This window comes from Mastomys coucha, unplaced genomic scaffold, assembly GCF_008632895.1.
Source record: "Mastomys coucha isolate ucsf_1 unplaced genomic scaffold, UCSF_Mcou_1 pScaffold1, whole genome shotgun sequence".
Lineage (NCBI taxonomy): Eukaryota > Metazoa > Chordata > Mammalia > Rodentia > Muridae > Mastomys > Mastomys coucha.
Window position 1 is genome coordinate 50892250 of NW_022196891.1, and position 18143 is coordinate 50910392.

Genomic DNA, 18143 nt, shown 5'->3' on the forward strand with positions numbered 1-18143 from the left:
ATTATCACAGCTAATGAACCAAATTCTTACCCTCACCTAATGTCTATGCCACCCTCCAAGCAGAACCAATGTTCGTTGAAACAGTTGGTGAATGTCTTTATGGATAGACCATCTTGATACCTACACCATTTCTTAAATGAATGTAACCTGTTTTCTGTGGGCTGATAATAAAATCACTCACTCAAGTCAAATAGCTTTGACCGTAGCAGGAAGTCTGTATCCAAAAACCAGCCTACAATTCATTTCTTGGTGCAGCAGAACTATCAAATCTCAGCTTAGCTACGATGGAGGTAAAATCCTTTGGTGATGTGAGGGTCATTGAAGTATAGCCTTATTACAATGAAATCCAATGTCTAAAAATTGTTCTTATTTTGGGCTTGTACCACAGTAAGAGCCAAGATTTTAAACTCTACTAAATACAAAACAAACAAAAAGACTTTATATATTTATGTTCATTTAAGAAAATACTAGTAGTGATGTATTATTTTGAAGTATACAGTTAATATGTTTGGAGGTATTTAAAATTTATATTGAGAAAAATATATTTTCACTATTGCTGTAGACAAGCATCTACCTAAGAGTGTTAAATTGATTGTTGTTTTATATCAAACAACTTTTATAATACTTATTTTTATTGTTATAATATTTTATAAATTTTAAGGAATATGACAAAAAAGATATTGTAGGTATTGAAGGGGGTCTCTGGGAGGAGTGGGGGTACAAAAGGGAAACAAGAATGTGATTTAATTCTATTTACTTAAAATATGTTTTTAAATGTTAACAAATTCAGATAAATTGAAATCATGTAACTTTTCTCATCATAATGCAATAAAAGTTAAAAAAAAAAAAAAAAAAGAATTATAGTTTAGACTGTCAATGAAGCTGTGGAGCTAGCTCCTGGTCGAAGACACAGGAAAAGTAGAAATTCAAATCTGGGCTCCCTCTTGTTTAAGGCACACCAAGGGGAAGTGCTTTATAACTTCTTATAATTGTATTAATGTGATACCAATGCAATATTGGTGATTCTGAGTTTATTATTAATGTGTTCAAATTGCACCTGCAAACTGGCATGCTGAAGTGGGGCATTTCTGTGCCTCCAGCACATGGTGGGCAGAGGCTGGAAGTTTGAGAGTGTAAGGCCAGTCTGGCCTACATAGCTGAGTTTCAGGCCAGTCGGCACTATGTGGCAAGACCCTATTTCAAAACAAACAAATGAACTAGAGAGATTTGTTACTTTTGAACTTTTTCTATTTTTTTTTGTATTTTTATAAAACACAAAATGTCTTGAATAAACAAAACCAACCAAACAAACAAGTAAAAAACACTAAATAAATGAGCCCCTCTCTGCCTACATAAACTCTGCCTATTCCCCTGTGACAGACAGAAAGCTCAGCTCTATAGCTTTAAGAGGGCATTGTGCTCTCACCTCCTTTTACTAGAGGTACGAGCTAAACTTTACTTGCAATCTCCAGCTAAAATGCATTTCCACAGGCCAAGTTTACCACCACCTTACACAGGAAAACAAGACATTTATGAAAGGTTGTCAGACAGACCATTCCCCAGCACAACTCTTCTGGAGATGAAGAGCACACCGGTTTGCTTACAGCTAGTCTCAGGCTAGTCATTTTGATGATTAAGTAACTGGACTTTGCATTAAACAGAATGTTCGCTAAACTTCAATGCATTATACTTTCTTTGTTTAGAAAATGCAGCTACTTATTCCTACCTTCCTGGGATTAAGGTTAGATTTCCTAACAATAAAGGAAATTAATGAGCATGCATATGAATGTATCTCCCTTGTGGCTCTTTTCACCAATGTTATGGCTTAAAACTGTTCTCTGCACGCATCCTCGGTGTCTCAATACTGCCCCCATGTGGCTATTGCCCTCTTCAGTTCTCTCTAGCGGGTTTTAGGCTACTTCCCACACTTTTCCTCCCAAGAAACCGAAGGGAAAATCAAGAGAAAGAGAGGCACACACCGGGAGGGACCTTGCTGTGGAGGTAAGTCTTGGTTATATTTTCCAAAGCTGTCTTATAAGTCTTTTCATTGGTCTCCATCATGATCTTCTGTACGGCTATCAGGAACTGCAACGGGTTTTCAGACTTCCGGTCTTTGAGGAACTCTTTGAAGTACTCCAGGTGTGCATTATTTAGGAGGACTTCTGTTAAGTTCCTGGAAAACAGAGTATTGCATTGTTGGTATAGGGGAAGTGAGGGTGACCTTGGAGACTGTAGCGAATGGAGCCCAACAGGAGTTAGAGTGTAACTTCTGGGCCTGCGTAACCTGCCTGCCTCTGCCTCCCGAGTGCTGGGATTAAAAGTGGGGACCCCAGAACCCCTGGCTGCTCCTTGGATTAAGTTAAAGCTAATGTTTCACCCATGATCCCCTTTCCTTTTCTCTCTCAATTTATTTCCTGAGTAGGCTGTGCCCCGTCTGGGATTTCATCTTCATTGGCAGGGTGCGACTGTATCCCTAGTTACTCCCCTTTCCAATTTTAACTGCTCACAGAACTTCATCTTACGTCACAGTCACAGCTATTATTCAAAGCGGCCTGAATGTAATCATCTTTTTACCAGTTTACCTATCTCCTTTAGAGACGTATGCCTTTATGTTGGATAATAGCCATAGGGTTTTTTTTTTTTTTTTTTTTTTTTTTTTTTTTTTTTTTTTTTTTTGGCAGAAATCCTTTATCAGAATGTCATAGCTTTTTTTTTTCTATTCTCATTTTGAAAGTTTTTTTTTCCTTAAATCATGATGTTTAAAAATCTCAAATGAGACAATCATGTGAGTTTTCTACCTCATTTATTTAATATGGCATATGCATTTATTTAATCTTGGTCTCTGAGTTGATTAGAACTGAAATTGATTAAAAGGGATATCACTTAATCAGATTATTTAAAATGGAAAGGTCCATCCTAAATATTAGTTGTTCTTTTCAGTGTCAGCCCAAGTAAAAGGGAAATGAAAGAAAAATTTTGTATTTGCCTACTTGCCTTCACTCTCACTGGCAAGTTCATCTGTGTAGTTGCTGCTGCACTTCTTCCTTGATATTAGAATTAGCTTCTTCAGGTTTACAACTGAGAACCAGTGAGTGACTCTCCAGGAGTCCTCCATGTCTTCAACACCAGACTGCAACTGCTGAGGCACACAGCCTCATGAACTGAGCAACTGAACAACAAAGTTGTTCCCAAGCTCTCCAGTGTGAGATGGCCATGGATGGACTACACCAATTATATTGTATAAGGCAGTCTCAAAAATCTCCTCTTACTATGTACTCATTCTGTCCACTCTGTTATTCTAGGGGAGCCCAACGAATACAGGATATTACTTCAACTTTTGGATGTTAACTGAATCTTGCATTCCTTAGATAAATTCTGGCTGTTGATGCTACATGATATTTTTGTGGTTGTTACTGGATTTAGTTTCCTATTTGTTAGAGATTTGTGTGTCTAGATTCAAAGGGAAGCAGTAGTCTATGGTTTTTATGATACTTCTCTCTGCTTTGGGAATCAGGATGATATTGGCCTCATAGGATATGTAAGAGTTTCTTCTATTTCCTCAAAGAGCAATTATAATGTTGGTACTATTTTTCCTTTAATTATCTCCCAGAATTCTCCAGTAATACTACCCATGATATGGCATATGAAAAAAATTAAATTTAAATACCACTTAAATTAAATTAAATATCACTTTTTTGTTTGAGACTGAGTCTAAATGCGTAGCTCTGGCAGTACTGGAAATTACTTTATGAACTCCCAGAGATCTGCCTGCCTCTGCCTCTAAGTGCTGGGACTGGAGATGTGCACCATTGTACCTGGCTAATACTGCTTTTCCATGCTGCTTGAAGGACACCCAGTTTTTATCCTTTTTTTTTTTTTTAATTTTGTTGTTGTTTCTATAGACTTACCAACACTTTTAGGTTCTCTTCAAATCAGCTTTTAGAAATCTGGGCATTTCTAGAAGATTATTAAGTTGTTGAATTTGACCCTTGTATTTCCTAACAGTCTCGGTGTCTGTATACAGTTTTTTTCCCAATCCTGATTTTTAAACAAACTTTAAGTTGCACTTATTTATTTTTGCATGTTTGTATGCTTGTGTGTCTTTGTCTTTCTGGCCATGCTGTGTGTTTCATGTTACACATATGGAGGTTAAAGGATAACTGTAGGGAGTTGGCTCCTTCTACTGAGTGCTTCCTAGCCTGCAGACTAGACAGTATCTATTGAGCCATCTTCTAGTTCCCTAACTCTTCTTTCAGGCTAAGCCTGATGATTCTGTCTAGCATGCGTCTTCTCATCTGGTTGTTATACTTTTCTACCCCAGATCTGATTTTCTTTTTTTTCTTTTTTCTTTTTTTTTTTTTTGTCTCATGATTGACTTTCTCTAGTTGACTAATGATTGCTATCACAGATTCCTTCAGTCCTTTAAAGGTAATTTCCTCTATTTGCTGAGTAGTTTCTTAGATGTTTTTGCTAAGTCCCAATAGGAATCACCTCAGTACCGGCTTCTCTCTGCTGCCCGCCCCGTATGCAGCCTGTGCTTGCCTGGTTTTGTTTTGTGTAACTATTGCAGCAAGGCTGGAGGGGAGTCCACCCTCAGGCTTCACTTTCCACAAGCTGTTGCTGTTGACAGTTTTCTTTGCTTTTGTTTTCTTTTGTTTTGTTTTTTGACTGACTCACTGGAGTGATTCTAGAGAGGATTGCTCCTCACATTGTATTCACATGGTACCCCCTCTGCTCTTATTTAAATGTTTTTCATTCTCTTAAGTTTCTTTTAAAATTTATAATAAAAAGGAAGAAAATTAAAAAAAAAATATTGAAATAAACCAGACCCAAAGACACAGTCCAAATAGCAATTCAGAACAGAACCGTGTGGCTTCCTATTGCATCCCATACTTTTCCTACTGAATATATTTTATAAATTTATGCACCAAGAAAATAAAATAAAGTATTTTAAAAGATGTATGCATTGTGCTTTAAATATATGAACTCTTTGTCTACTTGTCTGTGTACCATGTATATGTCTGGTTGTGCAGAGGCCAGAATAAAGTGGAGCCCTGAACCTGGAGGGTTGGAGCATTATACAGGTGCTAGGACCTAAACTCATGTCCTCTGTAAAAAGCAACAACTTCTCTTAACCAAGACCCCATTCTTTGAAAAATGGCTAAATGGGTCCATCCTTATTCTATCTGGGATTCCACTCATGATCTCTTTCCTATGAAGTGGAGCCCCTACATGCAGTTTAGGACTCTTCCTGGAGTCTAACTTTCCTTAATTCACACTTAGATTTTTATCTCTTCCTACTATATGCCCATATGAATCAGACAAAACTTAATCATAACACTTAAAAGTCAACTTTGTATTGTCCCAAGTTTATGTCTTAGATTAAGGGGAGGAACCGTTGGGTATGGTGGTGCAAGCATTTAATCCCAGTACTTGAGAGGCAGAAGCAGGACAGCCATGGCTACATAATGAGACCCTGTCTTAAAAACAAAACAAAGGCAAACAACAAATAGAAAAAAGACAAGAACTGTCTTATTACTGTGATGTGTATTGTATTGTCATCAACATCATTAGATGGCCAAGACATAGCATGTGATCAATAATAACTACACTGAATGAGAACTACAGACATGCTTAGAAGAACTGCATGTGTCCTATCTCTGACCTTAGCTGTGGTCTTAAGTCACAGGCTGTATGACTTACACAATTTAGAAAAGACTTTTTATTATTCATGCTCAACTAGGTTGGAAATATTTCTGTAGTCTGACTAGAGAATAGTGACTAGTACAGACTAGATCCTAATGAGGAATCGCTGATTGCATATCAGGAAATGGTTTCCATGATTCAAGGGCAGGAAGATTTATTCAGAACAGACAGAAGCTTCCCAACCTCTGGTGTTGCCCCAGAAGCATTCCTCCGGGCATTTTTTTTTTAATACACAAAGTATTTTTCTGAATATTTGACTGTCCTTTTTATACACTACTATGTTTTCATAATCTAGAGATGAACTTTTCATGTAGCTAGCAATTACACAGAAATGCAATAAAATGAATAAATTGCTCCAAGAGAAAATTATAGCCAAGAAAGGAGGAGGCAAACTTAAGGGATAAAGCACTAAAAAGTTGTCTGTAGTATTAACCATGCTCTCAGGGATTCAGTTTCAGAGCAGGAAATTACAGCAGATGCACTGCTCAGAGAACCTTTTATGTCTAAGTGGCATTTGTGCCTATGTGGGAAATGCCACAGAATCTTTTCTCAGCAGTGATGGACTATTTAGAAAGTGAAGAGACGTGAAATAAGAAGCCAGAGGCTACCCATAGCAGTGTGGGACCTAAAGTCCCCAAATGAGTTGAGGTACATGTGCTACTTACAACAATGAGAGAGAGAATGGGAGAGAGAGAGAGAGAGAGAGAGACAGAGACAGAGACAGAGACAGAGACAGAGAGAGACAGAGAGAGAGACAGACAGACAGACAGAGACAGACAGAGACAGAGAGACAGAGACAGAGAGAGACAGAGACAGAGACAGAGAGAGACAGAGAGAGATGAGAGAGACAGAGAGAGACAAAGAGAGACAGAGAGACAGAGACAGAGAGAGACAGAGAGACAGAGACAGAGACAGACAGAGACAGAGACAGAGACAGAGAGAGAGAGAGAGAATGCCTAGAGAAAGGACAGGATTAAGCAAATCATGCTTCATCCACAGTGTGGAAGACAGTTGACCCGTACAGGCTAACATAGAAGGGGGTTGGTCTGTTATAGTTTAAGTTTGAAGAAGTTATTTTGTAATAAATATTTTACAGTATTTTATAAAACAAACAACTTAACATGTAGAGTGTCTTGTTCATATGCATATGATCTATAGAAAAAGATTTGGGAACCTCCACACAGAAATGAAGTCTATGCCTAGAGACACTGCTGTAGCCAGATCCGCCATCTTACCTTGGTCTCATGGAAGGTTTCCTTATGACAGGTTTTTTGACAACGGATACTTTCCTTTGTGAGTAGAACTTTGGTTGCTTGACAATTTCCACTGTAAAAGCTGAGAAAGACCACAAAGTTAGGTAGCAATATTTTATACAGAGATAATGAGAAGGGACATTTTTTTAGGCATCACTCACAACTACTGTGTCAGCCCATTGGACACCTGGACACTGACATCAGGTCAAGGTGTGTTAACAATGCACATTAGCCATCAGGCCTAGAGCTCACCTTCCTTAGAGACACTGGCCGTCAGGCCAGAGGCCACCTTTCTTGGAGATACTGGCCATTATGCCTAAAGCCCATCTTCCTGAGAGACTGCAGGGACCAAGCCCACTGTACTTTCAGTAAGGGACAGTAAGGCACAGTCGCTCTACCTTACTGAAGATGAGATGCTACCTACCTTCCAATCTAATTCTTGCATCCAGCCACATTGCATCTGGTGTCCTGTCTTTGGCTGGTTTCTTGGAAGCACTTCTACTTGCCACTTGAAGATTTTACTTTGTAGTCATTGACCTTAAGACTAATGACCTCATCTTAAAGCAACTCCACTTGACTTCTTGCTTTAACTAAAACCATTTTCTTTCTATGGATGTGGTTTCCATTGCAATGGTATTCTGACAATCTATACATAACTCAGAATAGGTGCCTTGCTCTGTGATGTACTTTAGACCAATTATTTGAAGAAATGTACTTAAACACTTTTGAAAAAAATAATAGATTCCATGGATCTCATTATCAAAACTCTTTGAGGGGGCTGGAGAGATGGCTCAGTGGTAAAGAGCACTGACTGTTCTTCCAGAGGTCCTGAGTTCAAATCCCAGCAACCACAAGGTGGCTCACAACTATCTGTAATGGGATCTGACACCCTCTTCTGATGTGTCTGAAGACAGCTACAGTGTACATATATATATACTAAATAAATAAATCTTAAAAAAAAAACCAAACAACTCTTTGAGGGTTTGGGATGTTGTTTAGTTGACAGAGTGCTTACCTAGTACTCATGAAACCCTGGGTTCAATCCTTTGTACAATATGATGTCCTTGCCTGCAATTCTAGTATTTCCAAAGTGGAAGCAGGAGATCTAAAGTTCAACATCATTGTTGGTTATAAAGTGAGTTTGAGGCTAAGCTTGGCTACCTCCCTAATTTTATAGGAAAGAAACACTGGCTATAAGATCATCAAGGGCAGACATAGAGTCATCTCACTGTTCAAAACCAGAACATGATGTAGTTATAGAGTCAATGGCTTAAGATGCATAGTGAATAGGATGTGCATATGCAGAGTATTTTTGCGTGACTTGAAAATATTTCTGTGATAGGTGGCATACAAAAAGTATTAAAAACAGGTATGTACATTGGTTCTAAATAAATGTAACTGAATTGATTGAAAAATGAAATCCAAGATGTAGAAGACTTAATATAAAAGAGGGAGAAAACCCATCAAGCTGTAGGAGCAGCAGTCTTTCCTAAGGCTAAACACTTAAACAATGGTGGATTAAAACAAAACATATTTCAAAGTCACAAATAAACCACAAATGAGAATTCAGTTAAAACATGGAGATAAGAAAAAGATGTTAAACACGGGGAGAACATGTTGAAACAATAATTTTCAGTGTCTAAGTCACAGTAGGCATAAAGTTCAGGACTTGAAAAATAGAAAAATTTCCCACACTATATTTTTCTTAAGATAACTGGCAATTTTGTAAATGAGAGAAGCTTAAGGAACTGGACATCCTTTCACTAAACAAAGAGGAAGGTTCTTTCCTCTCTGGCTGTGGACATGGCTCGTTCCTCAAGTTCCTACTTTGGTTCTGCCTGGACTAAAAGCCAAATAAATCCTTTCCCTTCTGCATGGCTTCTGTCAGACATTTTATCATGACAGCTGGAAAGGAAACTTGCCACGTGTAGAAGAGTGAGATCCAGTCAGCACTGTTGCCTGGATACCAGAGGGAGGATTTCGATGGAGTCCTGGATGATCTCCAGTTCAGTGGGTCTACTGGACACAGAGATCTATACAAAAGTCATTTCACCAGCCCCCAAAATGTTTACTTGTCATGGGATTGTTTGGAAATCAACAGGCTAACCTTATCACTTCTTTGGTCTAAGGAGTGCTGTGAGAGTATGAAGTTACCTAGATAAATTCAGAACAAATACTATATCCTAAAATAATCACATATGCCAGTCAAACTCTTAAAGAAACTCTAAAAACTTAAGTTATGGCTTTTTATTATTTTAAAAAATGATTTATTGATTTTTATGTCTGCAATTGAATGTTTTGCCTGAATGGATATATGTGCACCAGGTATGTGCAGTACCCATGGGAGCCAGAAGAGAGTATCAGATCCTCTAGAACTAGAGTTAGAGTTGTAAGAGGTCACACGGGTGCTGGGAATGGAATCTAGCTCCTCTGCAAGAGCAGCATGAGCTCTTAACCCCTCAGCCATCTCTCTAGCCCTGGCTTCATATTCTTAACAATTAAATCATAAAATCATTAGGAGTAAAATCAAGAACAAGGTAGATAAATGCTAATACCAAAAGGAGGAATGAACCACAGTGATCCAGAGTACTAGATCCTGGGCAGAGTAAGAATAATTTCCCTATAGGAGGCTTCCTTTCACTGAGCTCAGAAGCCCAACTATGGTGAACAGAGGATCCATAGGGAGAAGGGCCACTTAGCTAGAGAATTCAGAACCAAAGCAGAAAGAGAACAACATCTTAAAGGCTGGCCTGGTGTAAGGAGTCCAAGTGGGGTGAGAAGGAATGTCCACATTAAAGGAAGGAAAGCAAGCTGATGTGGACCAACAATCTGCCTAAACCAAGAAGCTTAGGTAGAATGGAAGTGATAATTCCCCTAAGATGTGGGCCTGCATGGGATGTCAGAACCTGAGCAAACTGAGGTTATCCATTATCTTAGGGTTTTACTTCTGTGAACAGACACCATGACCAAAGCAACTCTTATAAGGACAACATTTACAACATTATAGAGCTGGCTTACAGGTTCAGAGGTTCATTCCTTTATCATCAAGATGGGAACATGGCAGCATCCAGGCAGGCATGGTGCAAAAGGAGCTATGAATTCTACATCTTCATCTGAAGAATGCTAGCAGAATACTGGCTTCCAGGCAGCTAAGGATAGGGTCTTAAAGCCCACGCCCACAGTGACAGAGCTACTCCAACAAGGCCACACCTCCAAACAGTGCCACTCCCTGAGTCAAGCATATACAAACCATGACATCCATGTTAAGGAGTCATCACATGTGGTATAAGAAAGACCAAGCAAGATGAGGAGAGAACCCATACAAGGACTAGGCAAGTCCCTACCAAGAACGAGGGACACATCCCCATGAAGGGAGAGCCAGGTTGAGGGTGGTTGCCAGTGCCTCGGTGGCAGGAAGAGTGACTACATGTAGTGATGCTCTAACATAAATTGTTAGATGTGGAGATCCAGACAGACCTCAGACTTTCTCAGAGGCCCTCATGAAAGACAATGACTAGTCTTAAGCTGGAAGGCAGTGCCTTGTAGGATCCAAAGCTGTGGTTTCTGGGGACCCAATTCTTCCTCATGGACTGTGATTATCAGTCCTCAGGCAGTTGTGTTTGAGGTATCCAGCATTCTCTTTGCTAATATTGTCAGATTTTTTTACCCCTGCAAACAAATTTGATTGGCATAAGTCATCATCTTATGCAAGGCCTCGGGGTCCCAGCTAGTTCTTTTGTCTTCATTTCTAATCTTTTTTTAAATTCTTCATTCCTGTCCTCCCACTCGGTGCCTTGTAGTTTGAGTCCTTATTCCTGCTGATTCAGGTCGGTTTGAGAGAGCAGGATGAAGAATGTTTTCCCTTAAAGGATGAGCCTGAATGTGGCCATGGAATTCTAGCAAAAGAAAGGAGTTGTCAAGCACTGCCGACCAGGAGAGGAAGGAAAGGCATGTGTGAGATGGAGGGATGGTGGTGAAGACAGATTACCCTCAGGAGAGGAAGGAAAGGCATGTGCGAGACGAAGGGATGGTGGTGAAGACAGATTACCCTCATGACAGAGTAATCAAAAATATTGAATTCAAGACAATAGGAATGAGGTTTTTCATTACCAGAGAAGGGAAGAATAAATTTGAAAAAGAAGAAAACTAGAAGAAGCCCAACACTCAGGGATATTAGGGTAAAGCAACAGTGTTCTTGCCTCTCTTTGGTATTCCTCTGCCCAATGTTAGGATACATTGTCAAGTGAAGGAAGCAGCCATAACCAGAGAACTCATGACAATGTGAATCTCATATACATCAGGGACGAGAGTCTAGGGATGAGAGTCTAGATCACTCTGCCCTGTCTGGTAGACTTCCCAAGACCAACAGAGTTGCCGGCTGAGTGGGAGAGGATCCCAGCACAGGGAGCAGAGGGAGGAAAGAAGTCTTCCTCTCCATATACATTGCAGTGGTGTGATTTCCTTCCTAGACTAAGTTCTCCAAGATGCCAAACGAATCTCTGGAGATACTGCTGCGAGATACGATGGGCTCTCCATTAGAAGCAAGTGGGCATAGTGGGGGCTGCACTTATTGTCCCAGCAGTATGGACTACTGATAGCTCTCTCTGCTCCCTCTGGTACCTGAACCAGAGGAAACGGAATGACCTAACAGAAAGTTGTACCTGTACCCCCTGCCCCAGAGGCAAACACATTTCATCTGGGTCAAGATGACAGTACAAAAGCCCAGGTACCTTCCCTTTAGAGGGACAATTCTAAAAGCCATTGTAACTTCTGAGTTTCTCCTGGTGTCTGGAGAGTTCTTCTGAGAACTGAAAGCCTGGATGCTTTGCTCACTCCAAGAATCCATACTAACATTCTTCCACGAATCTCTGACTCCGAAAGGAAACAACAACAACAAAAATCTTTGACTCCAGGAAACTTGGCAGAAGACGAAGACACATTATTTAAAATGTCTATTAGATAATGAAGAAGAAATGAATTATCTTAATTGTTGTCATCTTCAATGATTTAGAATTGCCTTTTATTTGCATTAGTATTATCTCCTTGCAAACAAGGAAGGGTTCCTCTTTTGGCTTAGGCCTCTGGAATCTGGGAATTCTTAGATTTAGAAAACACACTTGCTTTACCTCTAACCTTAAATACTTGCCTTTTGGAGGTACCCTTTCACAGTATATTTTGTAGTCTTCACTCATTTTTTCTATGGCCAACTTTGGATTCTTAAAGGAGAGATCCTTAAAGGACATTTTACTTAAATCTGGGAAGGAAAAACAGAGACAGAATTGAGCTGTCCATTCTAAGGTCAAATATCCAGGACTTTCTTTGAAGACATTGCCTTTGAAATACTATCTGAACCAGAAAGAAATGTTTAAAGAACACACATTTTCTTTTTTTTTTTTTATAGTTTAATGTATTTTAATAGCAAACTTACAGGAACAGCACAGAAGACAGACAACATTAAAAACATGTACTTGCATGTAGGACAACTCAGTTAGAAAAGTATAGTGAATGGATGGAATCTACTGTATGATAAAAATGCTACAAACACCATTTAGTTGCCGTCAATAAGAAATTTACTTATTTTAAAAAAATCTAAATGCTGGCATTGTTCAGAAAATTTTAACAGGTTTATTTATAATTGTTATAAAGTAGAACTGTTGAAATGTGTTCACTGAAACATTTTGCTTGCATTAATGCTTTACATCTTGCATTTATATTAAAAATTCACACACAAATGAACGTGGAGAAACTGCCAATACCTGATTCTGTCCCCTATGTTTCCACTCGCAATCATATACTTAGGTACCTTTGACCCCATGGAAAAAATATCTAACATTCAGAACTACTGATAACAGGAAGAAGAGGAAAAAAAAATTTTTTTGAGAATGAAATGTTTCCCCTCATAGTGGACTTTTAAGCACGTTCTCCGCGTATGCGGCGTGCTAGCTGGATATCTTTTGGCATAATTGTTACACGTTTGGCATGGATAGCACACAGGTTGGTATCTTCAAAAAGGCCAACCAGATAGGCCTCACTTGCCTCCTGCAAAGCACCAATAGCTGCACTCTGGAAGCGCAGATCTGTTTGAAGTCCTGAGCAATTTCTCGCCCCAGACGCTGAAAGGGGAGCTTGCGAATCAGAAGTTCAGTAGACTTCTGATAGCGTCTGATTTCACAGGAGTGCCACAGTACCAGACCTGTAACGATGAGGTTTCTTCACCCCTCCAGTAGAGGGCGCACTCTTGCGAGCAGCTTTTGTAGCCAGTTGTTTCCTGGGTGCTTTACCACCGGTGGATTTGCGGGCAGTCTGCTTTGTACGAGCCATGGTATGGGCACCTCCTTACTTACCCCCCTTCTGCTTCGGCTGGAGCTCGGCAGCGGCGCTGGCGTGAGAGAGAGCGGCGGAGGCCAGAACACACATTTTCTAAGTTAAATGAGAACCAAGGAAACATAGACTCCCCTCCACTCTAGACTTGGATAGATTTCCCCTTCTCTGCTAGTACAGAAATACGGTGTTGAAGGAACTATTGTTAATTCAGTATAAGCAGTAACTTACTCATCTGAATGGTTTTTAATCCCTTTGAAACAATCGTCTCTTGAAAACAGGAGATGCAAGTGAATATCAAATATTCTGCTTTTGCTTTACTTTTTTTACATACATGACAAATAATATTAGGGTGTTTTTTGTTTTGGGCTTTGACTTTTTGTGAATTAGTTTCAGAACTAGCAGCTTGTAGACTAGGGTGATGTTGGATGACAGGAAATGGTCCAGTTTTGTATGATCCAAGGATCTAACACGCTTGGTACTGGACAGTCATCCAAGTTCAACCTGTTTTGATGGCTCATTGTTTCATGACAACGAATACTAAAGACACAGACTCTGAGAAGGAGAAGGAGGAGGAAGAAAAGGAGGAGAAGGAGGAGGAGGAGGAAGAGGTAGAGGAGGAAGAAAAGGAAGAGGAGGAGGAGAGTAGGAGGAGGAAAAGGAAGAGAAGGAGGAGGAGGAAGAGGAGAAGAAAAGCAGAGTAAGGCTTTTTGAGACAGGGTTTCTCTGCATATCCCTGGCTGTCCTGGAACTTTCTCCATAGACCAGGCTGGCCTCGAACTCACAGAGATCTGCCTACTCTGCCTCCTGAGTGCTGGGATTGAAGGTGTGCACCACTACCACCTGGCTAGAATAAAGCATTATTAGGATTATTAAAAGAAGATAAATCATTGAAAAAGAATGAGTGGAACTTCTAAGAGTGAGAAAGGAACCTCAAGCATGGGGGAGTGCTGGACGATAAAACCATATCAGAAAGTTTGGTAAGGTAGAGCAGGTTAAGACCCAGAGACTGGGTGAGCACACACCTGGGACTTAGGCAACTCCCTGCTCCCTGCCAGACTCCTGGCCTGGAACACGTGCAGCACTCTTCACATAAGGAAATGTGACCTGTGGTCACGTAGGTGTAGAACAGAGTTCTCCATGCTAATGAGGTACCTAGAAGGCCCCAGGGCTTAGCCAATAAGTTCCACTTCCCAGACATCCCTCCCTGCAGAAGGTATTTAATCTCAGGTCCACCCTGAGAAGTGGGTACAGTTAGGTATGCATCCATTTTCTGCCATGAAGAGTTAATAAACAGTTTAGAACTGTTTCATCTACCACCTCCATGGGGAATGTCTAGAAGGCATTTGCCTACAGAACTGCAGCTATATCTCCTGTAGAAGGCCTCTCTGCACTCCCAGGCTACCTCTGCCAAGCTAAGGACAATCACCAATAGGATAAGCAGAAGAGCTTCTCTTCCACCCCACCACCTGCCCCCTTAACCCAGGCTAGACTCTGTCCCCAGCGTGTGAGACCCGGACTCTGTTCTCTGCTCTTCTGCAACTCACAGCTGTGCCTTGATGTCCAAGAGTCAGAACCCTACGGCCTTCTCAAAAGCCCTGTACTGTCCTGGTATATGATCAGCTAGTTCTGAAATGAACTCACAAAAAAGGTCAAAGCTATTGATTATACTGAGACCTCTGGCTTCATTAGAGCCTGTTGACCCTGGCTGTCTACTGGGCATTGGTTACTGGCCAGTGAGTCCAAAGGTTGTTAACATTCTAACCTCTCTTTGTTCTCACAGCTACCAAGAAGTAGCTGCACTTTCTTGGTAATCTCTTTGTGTATAGAATGGTCTGGGGTCTTTCCTGAGATGGGAGCAGGTCCCTTAGGGTCTACCCTTACAGCTTAGTCTATTGCAATCAGATCCATTAGAAACAGTGTGTTCGAAGCAGGACTGTGTAATAAGCAACAGTGCCTAGCATGGATCTCCCAATGAGAAAAGTTCTCTTGGAAACTAGCCAGTCCATCTCCCATCACTACCCATCTACCCCTTATCAAGTCATTAGCCATCTCATACCCAACTGCAAGTGCCTTTGTCTCTCATCCTCAGTGCTTCTGGTTTCACTGTTTTAAGCCTCTTATTCCCTTTTTCTCCCTTATCATAGCATCCATTTCTACCGTAGAATATGTGCAAAGCTTGTAGTTTTTGATGTGATTCTTTCCCCTTACCCTGCTGTGGAATGACTCATACCTCAAAGATACCACCGGTAAGTGTGAATCCTTGATTTCTGGAAGTGGGGTTTCTTTTCTTTTTCTAGAAGCAGCCATATATTAATTCTAGTAACATGCAGTGCACTGAGGAGCAGCTTCCCAGGCACAATGTGGTGTGGCAATAAAACCATGACAGCAAGGGAAGTGGTATGCTCTGGACAGCAGAAGAAGAAAGTGGCATCTCACCCCACTGGTGTAGAGTTCTTGGGTTTAGAAGTATATCTGCTTATGTAGAGTTCATGTGGAACCCTCCAGATCAGGCAATATGGCCACATGGCTGGAGTCTGCAAGAAAACCTGAGGCAAACTTAGAGACTGCTCCTTGGACCTGACTCTAGGGGACATCAGATGCATGGCATAGAGTGTCCAGTGCTAACTTCTGTGATGCTTTGGTAGGCAAAAGTTTTCCAACCTCAGTGTCCCGGCTTCCAGAGCCAGTAGCAATAACAGTCGGTTGCCTGGGTTTAGATCTTGATGGTCATTTCCAGGGTGACCTTGGAGGGTGACCTTGAGCCTTGGTTATTAGTTATTTCGAGCTTTTTTTGATATGTTATTTTGAAGAACAAATGAGATCATCTTTGCAGTGTACAGTAGTGATTCAAAAGAAACAATTGATGATAAAATAAGTTTTATATTCTTTAGCTCCCTAGATGTCATGATTTAAAGAGAAATTAGTGACTGCCCTTACCTTGTAGGAACACTGGAGTAGTCAGTTCTACCTCAAGAGACCCCCCCTGCCGCAGGTTCTCCGTAGCCACTCTTTGCCACTGCATAGAATCTATTTCTTGCATGCTACCCAGGGCCTGGCTTAGCACCAGAGATTCCTGAAGCCTCTTATAAAGAAGGATGTGCTCTTCTTTGCTGATGGCTTCTTTTTTATGCCACCGGGCTTTGACGAACCGTGTTTGAGTCTGGGAGGAATTGAGAGTAGGAGAGACAATAACGGATGCAGGTGTCAGCCGGAAGCAAGAGATTTGTGGCAACTCAGTCGTCCATGTACCCTGGCAACACAACCTTGCCTGATACTCTTTAGAGCTATCGTCCCTTTATATGCCATGAGCCCCCCCGAATCCAACTCATTTTCTCTCAGCATTCTACATTAATATAACTTCCTTAGAGTTAGATATGTATTCAGTCTCTTTCCTTGATATGTATATATATATATATATATATATGTATATATATATATATATTTAAAGTATTGTATTTCTCTCCCTCCCACCTCTGTGTGTATATGTGTGTGAGTGTGTGGGTGCAGAGGCCAGAAAAAGGCATAGGAAACTTCAAAGCTGGAGTTACACACAGTTATGGGCCATCCAAAGTGAGTTTGAGGAACTTGAGCCCTCTGGAAGTACAGCAAGCATTCTGAGCCTCTGAGCCAATCCTCTAACCCTTTAGGTTTATATTTTTGAGAGCAACAGGGATCATGTCCAGTTCCACTTGCCCGCAGGAAGAAGTCTTAATTTCATTTACTCTAAGCCTCTAAAGCAGAAATATTTCCCCTTCCCTCCCGAATCTGCCACAACCCAAAGTCCCTCCTACTGTGAAAACGAGAAACCAGTAATCCTCTTCCACCAGGAATTCATCATACCAGGGGCTGAGCACCTGAAATCCAAGCACAGGGGGAACATTATGAGATGGGGCCCTCAGTGGGCTGCTTCCTTCTAGCTTGTGGCCACCCCACACAGTAGGGCAGACTGCAGAGGCTTCTCACAGTGGGAGATCTAGTGAGGTGGCAAACATGAACCACAACATCCAGTAGGCAGCCCTTCATTTTTTAAAAATATAGCAGCTTTCATAGCCTCTCTGTAAGCATCAGAAAATGGTAATACATCTGTGTTGAAAGGACATCGTAACTCAGAGCACTGTGTCTTCCCAAAGCTGTGTCTTCAATTCTCAAAATGGCTTTAAAATCCAACCAACTCTGCTCTCACACCTTGAATTGGAGGTCTCTCCTGATTTTAAGTGCTGTGTCATACATTAGGGCAAGCCAAACCTAAGCTGAATTTATTTACCCACATTCTTTCTTTACTTGACAAATATTTCCTATGTGCCTCCCATGTGCCAGGCATTGCTGACCCCAGACTTGTTCCAAGGAGCTCGGCTTCCAGTAGGATGAGTGGCAGTTGCTATATGTGTTATAAGTGCAATAGACATGAAGACAGAGTTCTCTGGGAAGAGAGAGAAGGAAAATGTTGGTCTGATTGAGTCAGGAAAACCCAAGAGGAATTTCTAAAGACAAGAAAATGTAGCTCTCTTGCTTTCTTGCTCTTGCTCTGTCCTCTTATCCCTTCCCCCTCACTCCCCATCCTCTACTTCTCTACTCTCTCTCTCTCTCTGCCTTTCTCTGTCTCTATTACCCTCTCAACTCCCCTCCCCAGGCCCTGAATAAACTCCATTCTATACTTACAAAGAAAAAAAGAAAAAGAAAGAAAAGAAAATGTAAACTCAAGTTTGCACCTTCCAGGATAAGTAGGAGTTTGCCAGAGGAAACCTGAGAAGAAGGCGTTCCAAGCCATAGGAGATGCTTAGGCAACGGCAAGGATGGGAAGAAAGGGGTTGTTGGATGATGATCAGTAATCTCTGAAATATTTCTCTTCTAAAGAAGACC

General features: G+C 40.9%; 1 protein-coding gene across 4 annotated transcripts in view; it reads right to left on the reverse strand.

The window, feature by feature from the left end:
* Rgsl1 (regulator of G protein signaling like 1) overlaps window positions 1–18143 on the reverse strand; it is a 70140-nt gene that overhangs the window by 28824 nt on the left and 23173 nt on the right. For all 4 annotated transcript variants that reach the window (XM_031385009.1, XM_031385010.1, XM_031385015.1 and 1 more), the window contains exons 8-12: window positions 17075–17137; window positions 16221–16443; window positions 12106–12213; window positions 6942–7041; window positions 1980–2173 (exon numbers count right to left, since the gene is read on the reverse strand). In XM_031385009.1, the coding sequence (XP_031240869.1) occupies window positions 1980–2173; window positions 6942–7041; window positions 12106–12213; window positions 16221–16443; window positions 17075–17137 (688 nt within the window). The remainder of the gene's footprint in view (window positions 1–1979; window positions 2174–6941; window positions 7042–12105; window positions 12214–16220; window positions 16444–17074; window positions 17138–18143) is intronic.